The 24,646-nt window shown below is 39.6% G+C and overlaps 1 protein-coding gene across 2 annotated transcripts in view; it reads right to left on the bottom strand.

Moving 5' to 3' along the window:
* zfpm1 (zinc finger protein, FOG family member 1) overlaps positions 1-24,646 on the bottom strand; it is a 111,328-nt gene that overhangs the window by 53,447 nt on the left and 33,235 nt on the right. For both annotated transcript variants that reach the window (XM_086029245.1, XM_086029246.1), the window contains exon 2: positions 3,058-3,204. In XM_086029245.1, the coding sequence (XP_085885371.1) occupies positions 3,058-3,204 (147 nt within the window). The remainder of the gene's footprint in view (positions 1-3,057; positions 3,205-24,646) is intronic.

The following is a 24,646-nucleotide window of genomic DNA, read 5'->3' as shown; positions in this document are numbered from 1 at the left end:
GAACGAAAAGAACACATGCTGCGAGAGAGAGTGTGCGGGGCTGTGCATGTGTGTGTCAGTGATTCTCTCTCGCTCTGTCTCTCTCTCTCTCTCTCTCTCTCTCTCTATTCCAGATGGTGGATAAGAGGCCTTGCCTTATTAGCCAGCACTGACCAGATAAAGACCTGGTATTGATCCCAGGTTGAAAGAGCAGGTTCGTCAAACATGGCTGATTTATAGAGAAGTGATAATGGCAGCGCTGGGAAACCGAGGAACCCCGGAGAAGTATGTGAAGAGTGTGATGGGATGGTGTGTGTTTGGTGCGGAAGAGAACAAAAAAGGTCAAACAAAACAGATACAAAGGAGCTTTAGTAATGACACTGTTGGAAGGTTTTTTTTCTTATATTCCATCATACCCATAACCTACCGCTCACCTTTTTCTCGAATGCACAAACGCACACATCCACGCACACACGCAGACACACACACTTTCTTAATCTCTAATCTTGTCTCGATTAGCACCTGACAGAATTTCCATGGCTTTATCAAACCAACCGAACCAACAGACGCTTATCACTTCCAGCCCCAAAATTTCACAAGTGCAGGAATTTTTGAGATTACAAAAACACAGCTAGAGAAATCTTGAATAAGTCAAAAGAATATGACTGAACACTCTGCTATCAGACGGTACAAGCGGGAGGCATGGGATAAGAGGTGCATTGAGGGGACAGATTTACCGGTCTCTAGATTGAGCCAGAGGATTTTTTTTTTCAAATATAGATATATTTTTAAAATATGATGAGGGGGCCAATTTATCAGGTACAAATGAAAAAAAGACAATCAAATGGCAGCAACTCAAAGATCAAGACCATCTGATGAAGCTCAAACTAAGCTTCAGATAGGTGACGAGACTATTTACTATTAAATTTAGAATGGCATGACGTTTCAATTCCCTCTGAATTATAATCACGGTTATCGGTATTATCATCAGTGTTGTCACAGTGATCTTGAAAAAAGAAACTTAGTTACTTAGTTTACTGATTACTTGATGTTTAAAGTAGCTTAGTTAGTTTTAAAACCAACTAATGAGTTCAATTACAAGTTACTTTATTAACTATCTTCAGCAGATGGTGACAATCCTGCTTTATGTAAAAATGTCAACTGGTTTTAGCAATACCTTATGTAAAGTGCATTTTTCACAGAATAATAAATAAAATAGACAGCCTTTGTGACTTAACATATACTGTATAATTGTTCATATAGAATTTAGAATTGTTTTTGTATGTGCCTGTTGGTTAGTAAAGGGGTGTGTTTTACATCTTTTATTGTATTATTTGTTAACTATTAGTGCAGTTTAATGTACAACTATGCCATGTAACCAGACCTTGGCTGAAATTGATGCGGTTATCAATGACTGTGTGTTGATGTTAATTATATTATTGAATTGATTGTTCATTACTGAGAAACCTTGTTCACTGTTCAAACAGCAGGTTGTATGTGGTCTGAGTCTCAAGTTTGTCGGCCAGTTTATGAATAGAAATTGAGTAAAAAATATTCCAGTTCACCACTGTGGGTGTGGGGTTCTGACCCTGGGGCCAAATGTTTCACACCGCCTGTAGATTTGATAGAGTTTAAGGAAAAATATCCAGTGAGCCACAGTTACAGTACATTTGCAAAACGAGCAAGAGAATGTCAATCATTAATGGTGCATGTCAAGAATCAACGGCGGAGGATAAATGGAAGCTGGATGAAGGGCTTCAGCTGCAGAAGACAACAACACACTAAACTATGGTGTCGGTATAGCTAGAATTAAAAAAAAAAAAGGCTTGGCTGTAGACAAACGCATGCAATCTTCAATTGTTAATTGTTCTTTGTGGTAGCTGTCAATTTTGTGAGGATTTTGATTTCTTTTAACTTAATATTCACTGGTTTCCCGCATGTATTGTGGAAACTGTGAAAAACAACCAATGAAAACATCTCTTACAATGTGTCATGTTTCAACAAGAATCTCTATTCGCTGCCAAAACAATCTTTGTACTGGAAACAAGCAGGCACACAACACAGTAAAAAGGAAAGCTGACTTTTATTGAACCAAATGTGGACAACCTTCGATTATGGACACACAGTAATTATTTAATCAAATCATGTTATATTCTGATTTATATATGCAGTTTAAATCAGGTGGCTGAATTAGCCATAAAACTGTGATTGTGCAAATTTCAGTGCATGAGTATGTGTTTGATGACATTGTGAGTTTTGTCAAAAGTGTGTACTTTTCCCTTGCAAGACAAAAACTGCTTGGGAGAGTCTGTTTATTATGCGATATGCACATTTATCATTCAACAGCCATAGTACACACATAAAAAAATAGTCCAGCTTGTCACCCTGGTTCCCCAGTATTTGTAAATTATAGTCTGGGCAGGATAATGAGAAAGAGGTTTTCTATTAAATCAGAGATTTTGGAATGAGTTTAATCTTTCACCAGCACCATTGATTCAGCATACTGCTTTAATAAAATTCATTGAGTTAACTCTTTGGTTTCTACAGAGCCCCTCTGGTGCAAGGTATGAGAAAAACAATACTCACTGAAAATCTGTTACTACCCCGAGTTTACTTATATGCATCCTCGATTCATATCAAGTCATCAGTACCCTCAGATTACTAATCTGTACCTACAATTTAGTCATCTGTATCCCCAATTTAGTCAAATGTGCCCTCAATTTTCTAATCTGTTCCTCAATTTACTAATCTCTTCCTCAATTTATTAATCTGTATCCTGAATTTAGTAATATGTACCCTCAATTTAGTCATCTGTATCCTCAGTTTAGTCATTAGTTCCCTCAATTAACAAATGTATACTCTCAGTTTAGTAATTTGTACAATCATGTGATTGTTTGTGGTAGAAGATCAATACAGATCAGACAAAAAAAAAAAGGCGTTAATTTCCTCCCCATCATATTTCTCATACTACTAACAATCAGGACAAAATGTGTTTTATCTTAAAGGTGCTGTAAAAACATCCAGTATGGAAGTCAGTGAAGATGAATCGGGTTTACTGGTTTGTGCTGAGCATCTCACCTTCATTGTACGGTGGTGTGTACGGCGGTGGACTGCTGCTTTCACCCTCTGCTGAATCATCGAGGTCTGAGGCCTCTGCCTCCTCTCCTGAGAGGCTCAGATCGTCAAGAGTGTTATCCTCATTGCCGTCAAGATCGCCAAGGGAACCTGCAAGACAAATATGGAGGGAGATGGAACACACTGTACAGTACATATAAAACGTAGATCAGTACAATCACTGGTTGGTAAGGAGTAAATTTGGGTAGGATTTCTTTCTTTTATGTTTACTTGTAAACTGCGACTGCATCCATTGTATTTAATGGAGGAATTTGAAGGACTTGAGGAAATTGTCTTCTACTCGTACCAACACAAATGAAATGCAATGAAGTGAAAGGCAAAGTGTAAAAGCACAAAGCAGAACAATACATGTAAATTGAACCAATGGTAAAAAATGGTTTCAAGACAGAGACCCGCTTAACAATATAATCCATAAGATAAATGGCAGAAGCCAAAGGGGACCTAAAGCCAAATTGCAGTATACCTAAAATTGAAGCTAAAAGAGTGATTAGTGAAGGGCTGATCTATATCAATTACAATTTCACAATCCCTGCTGACCACAGTAATTATACAGTACTTTTGATCTATTTTAGCCTGTTTGAAGATTACATCCATGAAAAGGGGGAAAAAAAGGCGTCTTCATTATTAATGCCCCCTCTTTAAGATTAATATATCAGCCTTCTTAAAATAGTGCATTGGGAGCTCAGAACCGTCTCTTGTTTGCTGTATTCCAAGCCTCAGTTGTGATTCTTCATTTGCTGGTTCATTGCCAGAAAATAGTAGTCACCATTTTCATTTCCCGAGAGATGGTTAAAAAAAAAACCTGAATGATTGAATCTAGGTAAGCATTTCTTTGAAGAGGATTTGAGATCTCGAGTGAGACAGAAGTGGTTAGTATAACGTGCTCCCTGTCAAGAGAGAACGCCACATGACGAAATACTAGAAAGAAGGAATGGTGCAAGGTTTTACATTTAATCCAGAGAGAAAGCCATGATTCCAGTTGCCCCGCCTCAACCCAGACAGGTTGCAAATTAATTCTAATTTGGTTGTGTCAAACCAATAGAGGGATTGTTTCAGAATAAAGCCGTGACTTGAGGCGTATATATTTACACTGCTGAAACAAAGGAGTCTATAATCCATACAAAGCACACAACAATGCCTGTGAATGAAGACGCTTGTAGAAAAAGGGAGAGGCAATTTTTCTAATTCTGTTAATTTCACTTGCAAAGCAATTAAAAGCAAGCAGAGATAATGCTTGGAAACAATCGCTGCCTGACAAAGTGTTTCTGTCTTTGTAAATGAAACATCTTTAGGCTAATTTCAACTTCCACGCCTGCATGGTTCACTCTAATTTCAGATAAAATTAACATAGCTAGATTTGGACCTTCATAAGAGAAAAAGATAGTCGAGAGGGGCAAAAAAAAGATCGATCCCATACACAATATTTTTAGAATTAGGCCCATGCCGTCCGAGCGTTGCTTTATCTCGTTTTCAGTATCTATGAGGACATTTTCATACAATTAATTTTGCTTTAATCATAATCGTACAAAGGGACTTCTCTGTATAAAATTCCAATTACATTTTGTGTTTCAAATGTAAGTTTGAATTGCGATTTCCTTCCTCATTACAGCCCTGGCTTAATGAATCAATCACTGCATCACTGCTTTCGGACATTGAATGGTACAGAAAAAGTTTCGGCTTTCTTCTTTTATCCAAGGAGAAATATCTTCTCCTTCTTGTGTCTTGGAGAGTTGGGAGTAAGGATAGTGGGAGGCTGTAAGATTTATGTGGTGCATTTTCCACTTCATTTGCCAGTTGAAGCTATAATAATTGTTATTCTGTGATATATCCATCAGGAAAATTGGAGTCAACTATAGGAGATGGAGAAAGAGAAAAAAAAAGACATAAGGCATATATGTATTATCAATTGGGCTGAACTCATCAAATAGCACTGAACTTTCTGAGTTTTGAAGTAATGACGCACAATCCACTGCTCATTAAAAGAGCCTCAAGCTGCCTAATTCTCAAACCCAATGATCACAGGAAAATAAAACTTAAAGTCCTAGTGTGAAGTTACTTCAAAAAATGCCAAATTAAAACGAACTAAAGTAATTAAACATTATACAAAAGATAAAGCATGAAAATATCATTTCTATTTCGTATATTTGACAGAGTAACAGTTTTTCCGAAGCGAGAGGCTGGCCGCAACAAAACCGGAAGTGTGACGTCATTAGATGAACAACAAGAACAGCGCTCATTGGATAAAGTGTACAAAGCCACTCAGAAACGGAGTCAGAAAGTGATATTCCAAATTTAACTGAGGGGATCCCGGTGTTTAAAGATCTGGAGAAAGAGGAGGTTGTTGCCATGAGGCATGTTGGACCTGAAAACGTTGTGCCTGAACGACCGGTCCTGGAGTGGAGATGACACCCACTGACATTTGAAGAATGGGAAGCTAAATAGGCTACGATTATTAGCTTAGTATTATTGTTTGATATTCGATGCTGTGACGTCTTGTTTCAAGTGTTTATGTCAGAATTGAACAGGTACGCACTTTGAACGGTTTCAATGTTGCTTGTGACGCATCCACAGACAGGAAAAACAAAATGACTGGACTGGCATTGCCCGAATGGCCACAGCTGGAATCGGGAGCCAGTTAATGTTGAAGCCAGTTGAAAAGTAACACAAACTGGTCCATTTACATGCCCAATTCTTATCTTTTGGCCACTCAAACAACTGTTGGGCTGAATGTGAACAACGCATCGCCACACAGCGCCGTGGCATTTCGCCGAAAAACACGATGAAAATGGCAAAGAGCAGCAAACGTGACAGTAAACAATGCAGCATAATGGGTGACTGGCGACTCGATCTCTTCTAATGACGTCACTCGCCGAAGTTTACTGGAGAATGACGAACATTTGCATTTTTGTTGTTAAGTGTGTTGCTATGGGTCTAATTATTGAATCTGGGTGGGTTGCGTCATATAAACTAGTAGTTTTAGCCTTCAAAAGACGGTTGGCCAAGTTTACTTCACACTAGGTCTTTAAGTGTTGAAACATGAAAGAATGAAAGCTAAGAGACACTGAGACTAGGGCTGGGCGATATGACTGAAAAGTATATCATGATATACTATTGGTATCGATCACGTGTCAATCGCGATACATATCGATATCGAATTATCGGCCCAGCCCTAACTGAGACCCACAAATACCTCAGTGATACAAAAGGTTGGGATGATTAAATAATAATCAAGTATTCCCAATTACTTGATGTAATGGTGATTTCAATTTATGAAAGCTTCTATTCATGTACAATGGTGTTCTCTAAACCTAAGAGACAAAAAAAAATGTTTTCATGTGATTTTGAAAGATATTTTCAGTTAAGATAATGAACCAGGAAAAACCATTTTCATAATCCCTGACAGGATGAAAGGAGATCTAGAAGAGGCTGGTTAGTGCTTAAGATAAACATACTAAAGATTATTTTAATCCATGACCGTCTTGTAAATCCTAGTGTCCCTGAAAATCAAGATTTATTAATACACAATTTTTATTGCAAATGTTTTATTTTTGTACAGCAACAATACCCGAAGCTCTAATCTATAATATATAAACCAGTGATTCCCAACATCAGTGTGCCATCGTGCGTTAGTGTGCCGTTAGAGAATAACAAGTGTGCCGCGGTAAATTTTCCAATGTCAATTCTTTTGGTGAAAAAATATTTATTTTCTATTTTAAAAATGTTTTTTGTTAATGTATCTTTACCAGGGGTTGGCAACCGGCGGCTTTCCTTATGTTGCGGCTCTGCGTGGCTTGGGAAAATAAATTAGAAGTGTCAGTTTGAAGTGTAGTGTATGTTATTTGTCGTAAAAACGTGCAATCATGTCTTCCTAGTAATTCAAAGTTTTTAACTTCTTTCTTCAGGCCTTGTGCAATTTCGGTGATCAGCATCCGCTTTTGCATATGGGTTTGAATTGATCAGCCTGGGCTACGTTAGCTGCCGTTTCATTGTTGCTGCTGTGTTCGCCTGTACTTGATTCAATGCAGTGAGCCTCGTAAACTCACCAGAGTCTTCCAATTCCTTGATCTTCAAATGTCAGATTAAGTTGGTTGTGTTGAAACTTTTGGCCATGCTCCCCCCGCGAGGTACCTTTTCATGGCATATATTACAAGACGCAAACTCCACACAGTAGCCTCCACTCCCCTAATTTCCTTTATATCAGGCACTACGGTAATAGGCCGCCGACGAGCGGCGAAAGCCCCCTTCAGAATAAAAGCAGACCATTACGTTGAACTGGGCGTCAATGCTTTGTGTTAGAATTAAATATTGTAATGAATTGGGTTATCTGTGTTGTGGTCCAATTTGTGTTTTTGTGTGAGTTGTGTTGTTTCTGAGGCGAGAGAGGAGAAGCGGAGGACCAAGGAGTGGGAGCCGTGACACTTTGAACTTAACGGTTGTACTGTCTTGGCGTTGGCTGCGGCCCACAGTAGCCGGTTGGACTAATAAAATAAAATTATTCTACGTCTGACGGCGTGTTCTTGAAAGACGCCACAATATATAAAATAAGATAAATGGTAAAAAAAAAAAAAAGGTCCCTAATCAACCTGTGTATCCACTTTTCACTTTTTATGAATTGTTTTGCTCAGTGGTGTATGCGGCATGAGATTTTTTTGGATGTGAAAAATGTGCCTTGGCTCAAAAAAGGTTGTGAAACACTGATATAAACTATTAGAGCCCTAATGTATGTTAAGCTTGTGTTGATTATTGTTTGAGTACATTTGGTGAAGGTCAATTATGTACAGGCACAGGGTGGGCGTGGTTTTCACTGATTGATCATTTTAAACACCTGTTCACCAAGTGTGGCTTCACTCCCATATTTTTCTGCTGACAGTTAATAAACATTTTGATGTTTCATGTCATTTAGTTGCATTTGGACATGTTATGTTGATCTTTATGTGAAATAAATACTGTGAACTGCATCTAGAATGAAATAACTTTTTTGAATGTGTCGACTGCCGAGGAGCCCGCTTAGTCTCTTCAGCTGCTTTTTTGGAACAATGTTGTTGCTCCATAAACCTGGAAATAAATTAAACTCATGAAAATGAAACTAATGTGGCTTTGCGCCAGAAATTTATGATGAACCTTTTAGGACAGATTCACTTAGAAGTACCTGCAGGGCTCCACAATGCCCCTAAATGCTGGCATTTTGCCCCTAAAATTTTTTTGCAAGTAAATTTTCATGTATTTGCACATTTTCGCTTTTTGAATGAAAAAAAAAAAGCATTATTATTACTCGTGAACATTGTTTGTTGCTGACAAACATCTGCTCCACACTTCAGGCCATTTATCACTTAATCTAGTGAAAATGAGAGGAAATGTAAAGATTTACTTGCAAGTCAATTTAAAATGTGCACTACATTTTCTACTTACGCCCATATAGTTCAGGTTAGAGGCCACTGTGCTCCTAGTATAAAAAAAAAAAAATCAAGAATAAAAAAAAAGTAAGTCTGGATCCCTGACCTGTATGTTTATGTAAACACATTTAGTAAACATGTTGTACCTGTGAGTAAGGTGAGTCGATCAAATAATAAACCTAATTATACAACCCTTACCTAAACTCCACACAGGAAAGCCACGGTCTGGATTTGAACCCGCGACCTTTGAACTAGGATGTAAATGCAATTGAAGTGAATTTTCAAATGGCAGCAGCTTCATTGTATTATTGTGAGTATTGTGAGTGTATTGCATTGTTGTCGGTGTGTGTTTTGCCCCGCCTTCAGTGATGGACAAGCGCATCCCTTAATGCACACACACACACATGATGACGGTGTGAAGGTATGTCAAGGTTAACAATGAAAACAGGATTTAAGGGTGTTGATGAATCCAAGTTCTTGCTGACGCAGAGCGGCATCAAGATGAAACCGCGAAGAATTTTCGAAAAGAGGAAGAGAAGAATACTTGAGCTGCTGCTCAGGGACTGTCGCTGTCTGTCTTAGAGAGGCACCAGGAGAGGCAGAACAAAGTGATGCAGCTGATGAAGGCACCCAAGATACTGCTTTATTAACTCTCCATCCACATCAAACCTGCGGCAGGCAGCTCGGTGATTAAACACTGAGACAACACACATCAAACCTGTATGCTCAACAAGCCTGATTAAACAGACGCAAGCCTCGCCGCTCTTACGCTAATAACCCAACGCACTGGGAAAAAGAAAAGGAGAGTGGGGGTGTACTTGTATCAGACAATCAGACTTGGAAAGAAAAAAAAAAAACATGAGAAAAGGATATTTAAAGAAACACTGGAAAGGGTGGGAGCACGGCAAGCGTGACTGGAGAGCAGCCACTTATTGATCAGTGGAAAGAGAAAGACAAAATCGTTCACTCAACTTTCCACTTGTCACAGCTCCCGCAAGCCATGAGCTTCCTGCCACCAACCAATCCACACCAAATCATCAGAGACCCCTTGAAATATATCTTATTGCAGTGCCGCGCCTTGACTTACAAGTTTCATTCTTTCCGTGGCCACGCTGGTAAGACAAATCATTCATTTCAAATCAATGTTTCCTGGTGTAATAAATGGATATGCCGTTAATCCATGCCTAGCTCCCCCCCAAAAAATCGTACAACATGTTTTTGATTTTAGAAAATAGCACTCTATCGTAAAATACAATGAAGCCAAAAGTCACACACATTAAAATGGTGTGGCCTTGTACTGTGGCTTTCTTTCGCCCCTGCACTGCAGCTCCGGCAGCGGGGACTGAGCAGGACTTGCAACAATTAATCGGCAACTAATCCAATTAAAGTGGAAGTCAACCCAAACTTATTTTTGTCAAGAATGTGTTCTATGCAGGCCCCACTAGTTGAAATACGGCATTCTGATTAATATTGCGTTAGTGGAATAAGAGTTAATCGACCCGTTTTTTAGCCATCTCTGGGGGCGGCCATTTTGTCACTCTGTCGACTGAAAATGACATCACAGTTGCTCAGGGCTCAGGTAACGACCAATCACGGCTCACCTGTTTTCTGAAGCTAAGCTTTTTTTTTTTAAAGTTCATTAGAATTGTTAAAATAATGACTACAATTGTATTTCTTAATAGTTCTGAAACTACGGTGTTCCACATTATTTTTATAAGACCAAATACCTACACAAGAACTTAAACAACAGAAAAGTCCAGTACACTGAAAAAAAGTTATGGGTTGCACATGATTAGAATGTGGTAAATTTCCCCCCCTTTTCCTCAAAAGAAATAGAATAATATATGTCAGTTGAACACATTTCAATCATGTGTAACCAATGGAAATGTTTGAATTAAGTAAATTCAATGTATTTTTTTTTTTTGAGTATTTAATAAGTTTTGGGCGTGGTGGTCGACTGGTTAGCACGTCGGCCTCACAGTTCAGAGGTCGTGGGTTCGATCCCGGCTCCGGCCTCCCTGTGTGGAGTTTGCATGTTCTCCCCGTGCCTGCGTGGGTTTTCTCCGGGTACTCCGGTTTCCTCCCACATTCCAAAAACATGCATGGTAAGTTGATTGGACACTCTAAATTGCCCCAAGGTGTGATCGTGAGTGCGGATGTTTGTCTGTGTGTGCCCTGCGATTGGCTGGCAACCAATTCAGGGTGTCCCCCGCCCACTGCCCGAAGACAGCTGGGATTGGCTCCAGCACGCCCCGCGACCCTTGTGAGGATAAGCGGTATGGATAATGGATGGATAATAAGTTCCAAGACATGGATTGATCAGTTCCATCATATATACGATAGCTCAATGCAATTTTTTTAAAGTTCATTAGAATTGTTGAAATAATAAACACAATTGTATTTATTAATAGTTCCACCTTATTTTTACGAGACCAAATACCTCCACAAGAACTTAACTAGCTTGAGTCCAAAGGAATTCAAGACCTCTTTACCACAACTGCATGCCCGTCTAAATGAAGAAAATTCCCTCGGTCTCTATCCCTGATTCTCCTTTCTGACCTGCCGTCTTCCTCATTTCTCTCCTTATCTTTCTCATCTCCTTCTTTTACTTTATTCCTCTTTGTGGCCCTTCTAATATCTCCTCTGCTCTCTCCCCACTCCTTATAGCATCACCTTCCTGTTCTCTCTCTCTCTTGGCTTCACCTCCATCTCTTCCTCCTCCTCCTCCTCTTATTTTTCAGCAAAAAAGCGGAGTGACTGGGAGCGTCACTCTGTGCGGATAGCTGGGAGCCGTTGGCGGTTATCGGCTCCTGCAGACTCTCTCTGCCGGTCTGATCTGTCTCCTCTTCATTAAGCAAATACGCCGACGTGGAAATGAAAACATAATAGCTATTTGATTTCCAGCGAGATATTTTGCATATTGGTTCGGAGCTGATAGCGGAATTTCATCAAGTCGTTTTTTTTCCCCCCTCTCTCTCTCTCGCTCTCTCTCTGTCTCTCTCCCGCCATCACCACTGCCACTGCTTTTCCCTACCTCCCCCCAACACCTCCCTGTTCCTCCTTCCCTCCATTGGCACACTTTAAAAACTGAATTACTGAGATGGGCCGACTTTCAGAGAGATTTCTTTGCATTGCTGGGAAGAGGGGAAAAAAAAGAAATCTGGTTCCCCAGGAAGACTACTTAAACGATTAAATACCCCCCATTCTCATCTTTTTTTTTCCGCTTCTCCCTCTTTTGATAACAAGGAAGAAAATTTTAAGAATTCACAGTGCTTTAGGTTGACTGCACTAATCAGAGATAGGAGGGAGAAAATTAACTCCTTAATGAGCAGAGCCGTCCCCCTGATAAAGGTCCAAGTGAGACGGCGAAGTGGGACACTGGCTGAACCTTGGGAGGGAGACGGTAAGGGGGAGATGGAAAGTGATAGAGCCGGCCAGTGGATGGCTTGTAATCGAAACAGAATGAGTGAGACTTGACACCATGCAGAGGAACAATTAGTTTTGCCTCCTTCTCCTCTGAGGAGACATTTGCTTCTGGACGGAGGATGGGGACCAGGTAGTGAGATAATAGCGATACGGGCCTTATAGCATCACACATCCCCTTCGTGCATTGCCTCAGCACCAGACGTGATGAATGGTCCGGTAGTGGAGGATATCCTTCACGCCCCACTGAGAGAAAAACTAGGACTGGAGAAGAGGATCAGCAGCTTCTTCACCACAGGCCTACAGTATCTGATGGTCCGGTGCCTCTCGCGAGGACTATTCACTGCCCACGAACCCAAAGAAATAAATCTCCGCGCTGCTGTGTTCCATGTTGGAACTGTGTTGCTTCAAGCCTGATAGCAGTCCCGCGTTGTTACAACTCCAGCTAGTCTGGCATTGAACACTTACAGTGCACAGATGTGGAAGATAAAATTCACTGCGGTGTCAAAAAAGAATCTTATTGGATGAAAAGGGTCATCTTGACTTGTTTCCCCTCCAACTGTCATCACAAGGCCTCATTCCATAGCATTTAAACTCATAGACAATTTCACTTTTCAGATGACGAGTACTTGTCTAGTGCCATGTCCGAAGGGGCCAAGACTATTATCTTATTGGCAAATTATTAAGAATTCTTTGTGACTTCTGGTTCTCTGGTCACTACTGGTAGATGAAAAGGGTTGTACACAAAGGAAAACCTTTTGTGTGTTTTAATGAGAGGAGAATGGATGGATAGAAATATTAGAGCGGATGTCAAATATTTTCTTCTCAATAATATGCTCCATGTGCACCCACTAGTCCAAACAAGGTATTTTGAAAAATATTGTCGTCTGAAATTGAAGTCACAGTGGCCACGGCTCATCTGTATTCCGGGTTTGGTCACGTGACGTTCGCAAGGCGAGTTAATTTTTTTTTCTGCCCAAGTCTTATTAGTGTGGGCACATAGAACGCATTACTGCAAAGAAAATTTGGGACTTGACTTCCGCTTCAATAGAGATTCGCCTCAGTTGGTAAATCTGTGTTGATTACACGCCAAGTGTAATCACGCATTTATGATAAGATGGTATTGATTTCCATGTGTCGTGTTTGTGTCTTTTAGGTAGAATTTTACTAGCCTTCATAGAGTTTGACTGCTAATGCGGCAGGGGAGGTTCTACTGTATAGGAAAATCAATCATCTCAACTACACTGCCATTAAACACAAAAGCGTTTGTTTTGTTTGGTAACATAGAATTAAAGCATGCATTTAAAATCTCAAAAACTGCCATTAAAGTCATCAGCAAATCCTGTGGAAATGGTCTCAACATTTAGTGAGGCGTGACAAGTTTACATGCGTCACATGAAAACTGACAAGTTGTTGATAACATGTTCGAGATGGTGCATGTCATATTTCATCACCTCTGACAGAGATTTAATCAGACTTATTTAGCTCCGACAAAGTCACCTCACTGCTCCTCAGATTATCTCTTCTTTCATCATTGTTTTCAAATGATGTAGCTCGTTGACTTTGCTGCATTTGGTAAATAATTCCCATATAGAAAAGGAATGACCTTCGGGCTGCGTTTTGGAACTGAGGATTAAGAACATCTAGAACACGTTTACAATTTATTGGAATGTGGGATCGAAACAAGTATTGTACTTTGTAGTCTTATGTATCGTTGAGGTGTGTCACATTCACTCGCAGAAACACTTTGTTTTTGTTGGATCAAGACTCAAGTTGCAGTGTTTCTGGCAGCACTTCAGACGCCACCCCCTACCCAAAGGTTTCAATTTCCTCAAGGACACCCCACTCCTGCATACGCCAAGAAGCATCCGTTGAAATGGAAACCAGAAAATTGTGGCTAGTGGAAATGCAGTGTGGCACAGTCACTAGTGAGCAAAAAAAAATCAGATCAAGCCCCTGGATTCAATGTTGTATTATGACAGAAACACCTATCGAGGTTGAATCTCATTAGGCTGTGCAGTTGTACCTAACGTTGCGGCTGGTTAATTAAATAATCACATCGATACCTGGTGCATTTACGATGCAGCAGCGATGGTAAATGTTGAAGAGAATAGAGGTTAAAAACAGGTGTTGTCTAAAAATGCACCAAAAAAAACAAAAAAAACGCAGAGGGGTGGAGTTTTGAATAAGAGTGATAAAGAGCAGTTACCATGCAGCCTGAGCTAAGACCCTGGACTATTGAAGCCAGGCATGCAGACGAGAAAGCCAGCTGATAAGCCCCGCTGATAGAAGATGGAAAATAGCAGCAGATTTGAACTTTCCCACCATCCTAAGATCCATGGGAGAAGGAGGGGTTGCGTCTACTTACTTATTGAATCCCTCTTCCTATCTAACCACACCGCCCACACACACACACACACAGAAAGACTCTCACAGCCACCACCGCCCTCGCCACGTTACCTTCAGACACACACCGACAAGGCCAATACGCAGTAAAAGGATACAAGGTTGGCTTCGGCAAGCGCACACAGAGCACATGCGGTGACGAAGAGGAAACTACTATGACATGCGTTATTCATCTCACTCACTCAGTCTGTCTGTCCCTCTCTCGAGAAAAATGCTTGGCCCTGAGGAAGAAGGTGAGAATGTTCACGCAGTGTGATGATGGGTGGGGCCAGGCCGTGGAGTACTCGCTTTGATGCTTGGATAACCCATTAATTATTCTGCAGGTATTCTGATAGATAAAGGCAGCGCTTTATAAAAAAATATATATAATATTATTATGCAAACACACCATCATCATGTCAAGTTCATCCTGGCACAGCTGTTTTATCAATTCAACAGCATTTCAATGTCTCGTTTAGCGTACATGAAGATATCCACCTAATTGTAAAGCACTAGGGGGCTTTAAGGTGAGGGTTTATTATTTCTCCAAGACGCATGAATAAGGTTACCCTTAGATGTGCAGATTGTCCACTAATTATAGTCTATTATTACAAATCGGCGGTCCAGAATATGTCCATTATGCTCTGATTCAAGTGTCCGCTGCCAGAAAAACAGGATTCCAGGCCTGAACACTCTCATACTCCAACGACGTTTCACATTTGTCACAGGCTTCCAGAGGCTTATGCAACCTTTACCACGTTAAGAATACTATGACTTCAACCTGGCGGTTCATGGTGACGGACACACATTTCGATTGTGAAGGAAGGATGAAGTGCCTGAAAGTAACACTGATACGTTTGATTATCCCAACATCTTATCTCGCCAGATTTTTTATTCAGTTAGTCATCACTCTCCATGGTTGTTCTACAAAGTAACCCTCTTCCGCTCATCCCCTCAACTACCGCGGCCTTCATGATTACTCTTTATCGGAATGTCAACTGAAAACTCACGTCAACTGCACAGCTACACGGGAAGATCAAACACACAGACACACACACACACACATACATGTTTCTGCTGCTTCCAGAGACTAAACAACTTAGAGGGAGGAAGGAACAACAGGCCCTACAAAAAGAGAAAAAACAATCATGGAAAGTGTAACAAGATCTTCCCTGAGGGCGGTTTCACTTTGGCCATGTGGTGGGATTGAAGGGTTTTCATTTCAATCCGATAATAGTGAACATCATTTATAGTTCACCAGTGCTTCTTAAAAATGTACTGCTGATGTTGCAACAGACGTACCCCAAGAAACCCTACACATGTACAGGGAGAACACTCCACACATTTTAAATGATCGATTTTTTTTTTCCAGACTTATAATGGGTTCCTTCACTTGCATTGAGATCTCCTTGCACTTCACTTGAGCTTTAAACTGCTTTCAAATGCCAAATCAATTGTACCGGTAATTTACTGTAATTCCTAAATGGTGGCCAGTCTTTTGTTAAAGCGGAAGTCAACCCAAACATATTTTTTTCAAGAATATGTTCTATGCAAGCCCACTAGTTGAAACAAGGCATTCTGGTTAAGATTGCGTTTGTGGAACAATTGCTCACAACGACCAATCACGGCTGAGATTCAGAAAACAGCCGTTCAACTTCACATTGAAGTTTTGGGTAGTTTCCATATTTATACTCTATATATGCAGAGATTAATGTTATGATTCAGGCCATTCACCTTCACTCCTAGATTGTGAATGTGTAAGCTCAAAACCTATCTTTCAAAATTCCGTTTGGTAAGACAAAGCTCAAACTTATTGACGGGGAACCAGCTTCGTTTTGATCCGTTACTTGAGATTAGAAAGACGGGATTGCGAGCGATATCGGTCCTCTCATCTCTTCGTTGGAAAGGAAGCAATTATAATGACATCCAAAAATGTTAAGACAGTCAAGAGCTAGTACCTAATTACCTGCTTTTATTATTCAATAATTACATTGTAAAGGCTGCCTACTGGTTAATGTCCATGCTGCACTATAAAAGAGTTCCAGCACTTAACATCTACAGCGTGAGTGGCCTCCTGCAAATATGACGATTCTCCGAAATGATGTCACTAGAGTAGACTCAAAATAAAAAATAAAAAAAAAGCAAGGAGGGAGAGAGAGGGATGAGATGAGGCAGGCTTGGGGGGGGGTTGCAACAGTCACAACTTGGTTTTGCATCCGTTATCTCCGCCTCCTGTCACGAGGCTTAAAATAAAAATAAAAATAAAGTGAGATGGTGGCAGCAGTGTTGGGGTGATAGCCCTGTGGAGCATGAAGAGGGGATGTAAAGGAGATAGCTGGTTAAATATAACCTATTGCATGGCTGGCAGCAGCAAAGAAAGGAGGCATTTTCAAGAGGCAGGGCATCAGTGGCGCCCTCGTTGCCCTGATAACATCCACGTTAAGTGTGTGGGCGCGCGCGCGTGTGTGTGTGTGTGTCTGTGTGTGTGTGTGCAAGCAAAAGACATCCATAATTACTCTGCAGATGGAAAATACACACACGACAACTATGAAAGCTAAGTCATGAAGGATTACTTAAACACGTGGACAAAGAAAAGCCACACAAAGAGGGAGGCAGAGCCAAGAAAAGATGCGCTCACTTACATCGACGTATCTTTCCGCCTTGCCAAAGGAAGTATCAGCAGCCCCCTCTCGCTCAGCCCCTTTACAACGCCAAAAGTCACAACAGGATTTTTGATGGGAAAAATGTGCTTTCCTCAGATGATGCTTAGATAGGGGGGAGTACAGCCAAATGTCAAATATGATAAACGGAAGGGTGCAGAGACAAGATCACTCACACAGCACAGGCAGGCAGACACACAGGGAAATACTCCTCTTCTTCATTTTGGCGCACAAGAAACACACAAGAGGTTACAACTGTTTCTTCCATGTTAAAAGTCACTAAGATGACAGCAAGAGATTTGCTTGTTGGCTAAGAAATGAAGTTTGCTACGTTATATGAGAGGAATACCAGGTTGTGTTGGTTTAAACTTATCTAATAAATTTGATTTTCAGGGGGGACAGACACAGGGGCAATTTTGAATAAAAAAATATGATGTAGTTTTGGGCCCTTGTTCATAAAACATTGCTTATTGGAGACTGAAAATGCAAACTCAAAAACAGGGCACAAAGATGCGTTCTTAAAAAAAACGTACAAAATACAGGGTCAGGCGAAATGATCCAACACATTTGTAGGTTAAATAAAAGACAAATAAAGTAAAGAAACAAAAAAGTGTTTATTTTCGAAAAGTACGTCTAATGCCATTTTTTCATGTAATGCCATTTTGCTTTGTTTCCTCATAATGCCATTGTTTTTCGTTTCTTTTTCAGTTGCTGCCATGAATTGGACTGGTGAGCATCGCGCTTTCATTGTGGAAACGTTTATCAAAACAAACAAATCTGTAACTGCAACACCACGAGCGTTACGTTTGCACTTCAGTCTTGGTAGACATGATCCCGTACGAGCTCGAAACACGATCTTGTTGTGTTGTGTTGTGTTGTGTTGTGCAGTGTGTGGACATTAATGGATCCCATTTGACTGATTTAATTTTTAAAACATAACGAAGCAGAATGGCATTATACGTACTTGGGGTCGGCATGGCTCAGTGGTAGAGTGGCCATTTCCCAACCCAGAGGTTGTGGGATCGATCCTCAGCCGTTGTGACCATGTCAAAGTATCCTTGAGCAAGATACTGAACCCCCAGTTGCTTCTGATGCCGCGTCGTCACTCGGTTAATGTGAACTCAGTGTGAAGCGCTTTGAGGGCCTTAATAGGTGGAAAAGCGCTATACAAGTGACAGCCATTTACTTTTCGAAAATAAATTTGTTTCTTTAATTTATTTGCCCTTTATTCATCCTACAAATGTGTCGGATCATTTTGCCTGACATTGTATTTTAAACACGTGATGAAACTGAACCACTAATGCACATTTCAATAATGCCCAACTGCTGCACACTGAAAAAAAATTGGTAGCTCAATCTACTTGCACTAATTGCATCAATTTATCAAAAAGTTACAAACAACATTTGTTAAAAAAAACACCTTGAGTTTTGAAATGTGTAAAATATAAATTTGCAAGTAAATCCCACTTGAGTTTTTGTTTTCTTCCTACTTGATTTTTCCTTTTAGTGTTTGAGCTTAGTTAATTATTTCAGTTTTAAAATACACTTTTATGAGTTGGTGGTACTTATTTTTTAACAAATAGATTTTCAATTCTTTTTAAGTTGTGTCTACTTTCTACTTACATTTGATTGGCTAAATGGTAGTTCATATACAAAGGAATTGTTACAAATCAAAGCAAGCGAAATGTTCAACACCACTTCTTTTCAAGTTCATGAAATCCAAGTAACATATGTGTGCGTTCAACTTTGACAACTTGCTCTTACTGAAGGTCGTAACTGAAGGTCACCGTCATCAGCACGCTAGCTAGTTAGCAAGCAGCTACCTGCTACCAATGTGACGAAGGGCTCAATATTTTCACTCCCCCGGGAACATTGTTTAATGTCGGTTTTAAATAAGCAGAAATGGACACAACTCTCCTGGCTGAATTACTACCTGGACTAAAACAGTTGCTAATTAGGTGGACTGAGAAAAAAAACAAAGTTATAACTCGGTGCACATAAAGACAGAATGAGGTATGAAATACACAAATCCCATCATGCAACAGCCGCAATGATCTGTGGCCCATCCCACTTCGCAGTTGAGTAAATACAGTACCACAATTTTTTTATTGATGTAGTATGGCTGTATTGAACATGACTCCCTGAGATTCCGCAAGTAGCTCTTGTTAAGGAGACAATTCACAATTTCTTGTGTTTTTAACAAAGGAAAAATAATTCCCCCCGCGACCCTTGTGAGGAGAAGCGGTACAGATAATGGATGGATGGATGGAAAAATAATTCTAAATTATAATAACTGTGTAAGACTCTAAAATAATGTTCTTATTGTTGACATTACAACCTAACACTACGTAACCATTACAAATGGGCAAGATGACTTTTTTCAGTGCAGTATTTACATTTTTTTTTTTTAATTAAAGCAGAAGTCAATCCAATTTTTTTCCAGAATATGTTATGTGCAGGCCCACTAGTTGAGACAAGACATTCTGATTAATATTTGTTTGTGGAATATGAGTTAAGCAGCAAAATCCACCCGCTTTTAGCCATTTTGTCACTTCTGTCGACTGAAAATGACATCACGGTGTCTCAGGGCTCAGATAACGACCAATCGCAGGTCAGCTTCAGAAAACAGGTCAGTTGTGATGTCATTTTCAGTCGACAGAAGTGACAAAATGGCCGCCCCCGGTGATAGCTAAAAACAGGTGGATTAACTCATAATCCACAAACGCAATATTAATCAGAATGCCTTGTTTCAACTAGTGGGCCTACACATAACATATTCTGGAAAAAATTTGGATTGACTTCTGCTTTAACTGGTGAAGGTGTTCTCTGCCATGATGGGATTCCAACCTTACAGAGCTGGGTCATCGTGGCTTTATTTATCACTTCTGGCACCCCTGAATTTGACATGTTCCTCCCTTTGAAAATGGCTTTCTGTTGACTAGATTAACTCATGGTAACCTCAGTATCTCACCATCTGCTGACATCTGTGATAGCATCAAGTCTTTGCAGGACCCTGTCGGGTCTTGTGTCTTTTGAGGCCTTGCAGCCTGGACTTGCTGACTGTGTGCGCATTTGTGTGAGAAAGGATAACAGAAGAGATTATTTTAATATCGCACTGGTGTGGATTGCTGATAAAGTTTTAAGGCAAGGCCCAGTGGAACGGGTGGTGGTAGTACCTATCTGTAATTAGTAACCATTCGCTATCACTGATAAGATAAACTAAGCCTGACCTTTTCCATTCGTCACCATGGTAACCTGAAACACCCCCCACCAAAGCACGAATGCACTCCCTTTGTATTTTTTTCCTGATTAACCTGCAAATAATGCCATAAATGTGAGGAGTCGATGGTACGATTAATAATTGTCCTCCGCAGGGCGCTTTACATTTGTATGTGTGTGCATGCATGCGTGTGCACATACTGTACCTGTGTACTGATGAGGGGAGGGGGCAATCACTGTCAATCAGTGGTGAGACTGGCGTGGCCTGGCTTTTTGAGTTGAATAATGCAAATTTAGGAGGAATCCAACAGCTTTTCCAACTATGGCAGAGCTCTACATCGATGAATAATGAATGCAAGATGCCAGGGTTACCCTCCACTTCATTTCACTTCACACACACACCTTGTGGTTTTAGAGTGCCGGTAGGAAGCCCATTTTTCGGAAAAAAAACTTGAAATGAGATACCAGGTGTAATCTGTGATGAATGTCAGTGACTAAGTGGCCTTTCCTGGAAAATTTCACAGTCTTTGTGGAGATTGTGTGAGATATATTCAAGTGTAAAATATGATTATTGAACACACACGGGATCATAATCTATTAAGAGCAGGTTTGTAAAGTTTGTACATATACAGTACATGAACAAAATTGTTGGTAACCCTTTGTTCATGGAAGAAAAAAAAAAAGAAAAAAAAAAGAATAGTAATGAATAAAAATGTGATGAAAATGACTTAATCACTTAGATGTTGATTAATCAATATTAATTTGGACACCTCTAGTGTAGATAATGTGCTATATACTATAATTGCACTCCATTTACCGTTTTGATCCAATTGGATTTGTCATTTTTTTGGAGGATGATATTTTTATTTCCGAAAAGTACATGGAATAAGCATTCGATTCCATTCAGAAGTCATACGTTACTGTCAACACAAATAGCACATCGGACTTCCGAGGTCAGACATACAAACACATACATTCACATTTCCTAGCACAGATATGGCTTTTACGATTAGTCCACAAATGTTTAGTAGGATTCATTTGAGGCTTTGGTAAGGTCATCCCAGATGTTTACGGTTAGCCTGCTATATCCATTCCAAAACCAGATTTGATGCGTGTTTGGGATCATTATCCCCATGGAGTAGTGCAGTGTTTCTCAACCTTTATTGAGGCCAAAGCACATATTTCACATAGGGAAAAATCTCACGGGACACCACTTAAAATTATTCCCAAAAAGTGGCTTCTGTCATCTAATGGAAGAACATTTGATGGTTTTGCCTTTTAATATACGTGGTTGGCATAAATAAATTAACAAGGCCTTTTTTAGATTCTGAATATATTCTTTGTCAAAATAATTGACATTGGATAATTTACTGCAGCACACCCGATGATCTCTCACGGCAGCTAATGTGCCACAGCCCACTGGTTGAGAATCACTGGTGTAGTGAATTTGAAACATTTGACCGTAGTTCTCCATTAAATATTCTATCCATTTTGTTCAGTCACTGTGATTGGCTCAATCTTTGTCTTGTCTGAACACGACCTACAATACTCATTTTCCCTTTATATACCTGTAGTGTGTTAACAGCAGGGACTTTCTCACTCCCAGGTAGCATGCATGCTATCACAAGTGGGTATGCAAAGCATGACCAGTTGACGAAAAGGTCAGTGGAAGTAGATTTGCTGCTTTAAGGGAGCAAATCCGAGGCCTCCCAGCTGTTATCAGTGACGTCCCGCAAATGAATGAACTCAAGATGAAGGAGGTACTTTCCTATAACTGTACTTTCTATATTAACAGGTGGATTTAGCCTCCCCCATCTTTCACAGTAGGTACATTCAAGGCTCTAGACTAACTTTTTGTTCTGGTTACAGTGGTGCGACCAACTTTTGTTTTAGTTAGTTGTACTAAAATATTTGACCATGTCACACTCACAGAGCTGCCAACCCATTGAAATTCACCTCCTGAAGAATTCATCTGAATTGTCATATCAATAATTAGTAGTCAAGGAGGCGGACAACCGATATTTGGAGCCGATATTCATTTTCAGCAAAAAGGAAAATATTGATAAACAAAACTCTTTCAACAAAGTTTGTATAATGTTTGATTTTTTTGTATTGTTATTATAGATGTTTGCCAATATAAATCTTTGTTGTAAAATTCTAACTAAAAGGGAGCTCCAAGGATCATGAGCATGTCTTCAAAAGTTAAACGAAAACTTAAGCAATAGGTCCATATAGTTTTCTACAATAAATAAAGTCCTCAAAAATTTCTAAAAATTACAGAAATGTTCAAAAAAATCACTTGCCTTTGTTTTTATTTCAAACAAAAACAAAAAGTGCAGAGTGTTCACAGGGCCAGTAGAATCTCTTATAAAGTTAACTGAAAATTTGAATAGATAATTCCTTAAAGTTAACACAGTTTTAAATTGATTTATTATCGGTAGGGATAGACCGATTTTCGGCCGGGCCGATTATCGGCACCGATATTTGGCTTTTTGACAAATATCGGCATCTGCCTTTTTTAAAACTCTGCTGGCCGATAATAAATCAATTTAAAACTGTGTGAATCAATACAGAGATATGTGAAAGTTTAACATTTCTGTCAATTTGAAATATTCATTTATTGTAGAAAACGAGCTATTGTTTAAGTTTTCATTTATCCTTTTTAAGACATGCTGACAACCCTGGGTGCTCCCTGAACTTTTTGTTAGAATTTCAAAACAGGGATCTATACTGTCAAAAATTTCTTGAAATAATAATCCAAAAAAAAAAAATCAACTTTATGCAAACCTGAAACATTTTTTGCTAAACATGCTTAATAAAGACGTTGCAACAAAGGTGAGAGTAAATTTTTCTTTAGATTGATGAATATCAGCTATTGTTTAAGTTTTCATTTATCCTTTTTAAGACATGCTGACAACCCTGGGTGCTCCCTGAACTTTTTGTTAGAATTTCAAAACAGGGATCTATACTGTCAAAAATTTCTTGAAATAATAATCAAAAAAAAAAAAATCAACTTTATGCAAACCTGAAACATTTTTTGCTAAACATGCTTAATAAAGACGTTGCAACAAAGGTGAGAGTAAATTTTTCTTTAGATTGATGAATATCAGCTCCAAATATCAGTTATCGGCCTCCTTCACTACTAATATTCGGTATCGGCCCTGAAAAAAAGCATATCGGTCTATCTCTAATTATCGGCCATCAGATTTTTACAAAAGGCCGATGCCGATATTTGTCAAAACACTGAATAACGGAGCCGATAATCATCCCGGCCAATAATCAGTCTATTACTAATATATACATACATACAGTATATATATTAAATAATGTTAAATCACTCACGGAATTATTATTTACTTAGCAATGACATTTTAACAACAATGCACAGTGCACACACATACACACACAGAAACATATTTCTAAATAAAGGCGGGAACACAAACATTTTAGTGCTACCGGCCATTATCATTGGAAGACATTTTCAAGGACCAAAATAAAAAATAAATGATTAAAAATATGAACTAGCTGTGGCCAATTGTATTCCAACAAGTATTAATTTCTATTATGACAGAAGGATAACAGTGACGTGCCGTAGGATTTATTATCCATCCAACCATTTTCTGAACCACTTATCCTCGCTAGGGTCACAAGCATGCAATAAAGTTGTCGTTAGTTGTTATCTGCACACACTGAACATAATAATCAGCGGATTAAATTTGCAGTTGTAGTTGTAATTCCAGTTCACCCGTTTTATATGGTATGGATCTGGTAGAGAGGCTCGTCAGTGGAGGTTTGAATGACTAGCCATTAATGTAGCCATTAGCTTAGCCATAGCACGGCTCGGCTTTTGTTTACTTTCCCTTCGCCACTACGGTGTCTGCCAGACCAGACAACAATCCACGAAGATCCAGCTGGTCGTGCTCTCAAGTATAACCAAACAGAAACTAGAGAGTTTACTATTCGGGCACCAGTGCTTTGGAATGCCCTACCCACAGACATTAGAGGCACTACCTCAGTAGAAATGTGTTAAATGTTGCCCCTATCTGTGGTCCCTTCTCAAGGTTTCTCATTTTTCCCCAGATGGAGTTTTTGGAGTTTTTCCTTGCCCTCCTGGGGGTTAAGATCGGGGTATGTCGTTAATATGTTAGCTATGGGCATTAGAAGCCCTTTGAGACTTTCTTGTGATTAAGGGCTATATAAATACATTTGACTTGACTTGACTTTACTCGAACACACAGCCTAGAGAAATGTGACAATATCCCACCAACAGGGATGTCACAATATCGGCGATATTGTAATATTGCGATATTTTTATTGCCACGACATATCGTCGTTGTCATGTCACGATATTAATAACAGTAAATATGTTTAAAAGCCCAAGTTGTTTTCCATTTGTGCAGTTAAAGCATCCTCTGGTGATACATGACTGGCCAAGCCGAATGTAAATGTTTC

The sequence above is a fragment of the Filicampus tigris genome, chromosome 4 (assembly GCF_054856515.1).
Source record: "Filicampus tigris isolate MCC_2025a chromosome 4, RoL_Ftig_1.0, whole genome shotgun sequence".
Taxonomy (NCBI): domain Eukaryota; kingdom Metazoa; phylum Chordata; class Actinopteri; order Syngnathiformes; family Syngnathidae; genus Filicampus; species Filicampus tigris.
The sequence above is the reverse complement of the archived record's forward strand: the minus strand, read 5'-3'. Positions and strand labels throughout refer to the sequence as shown.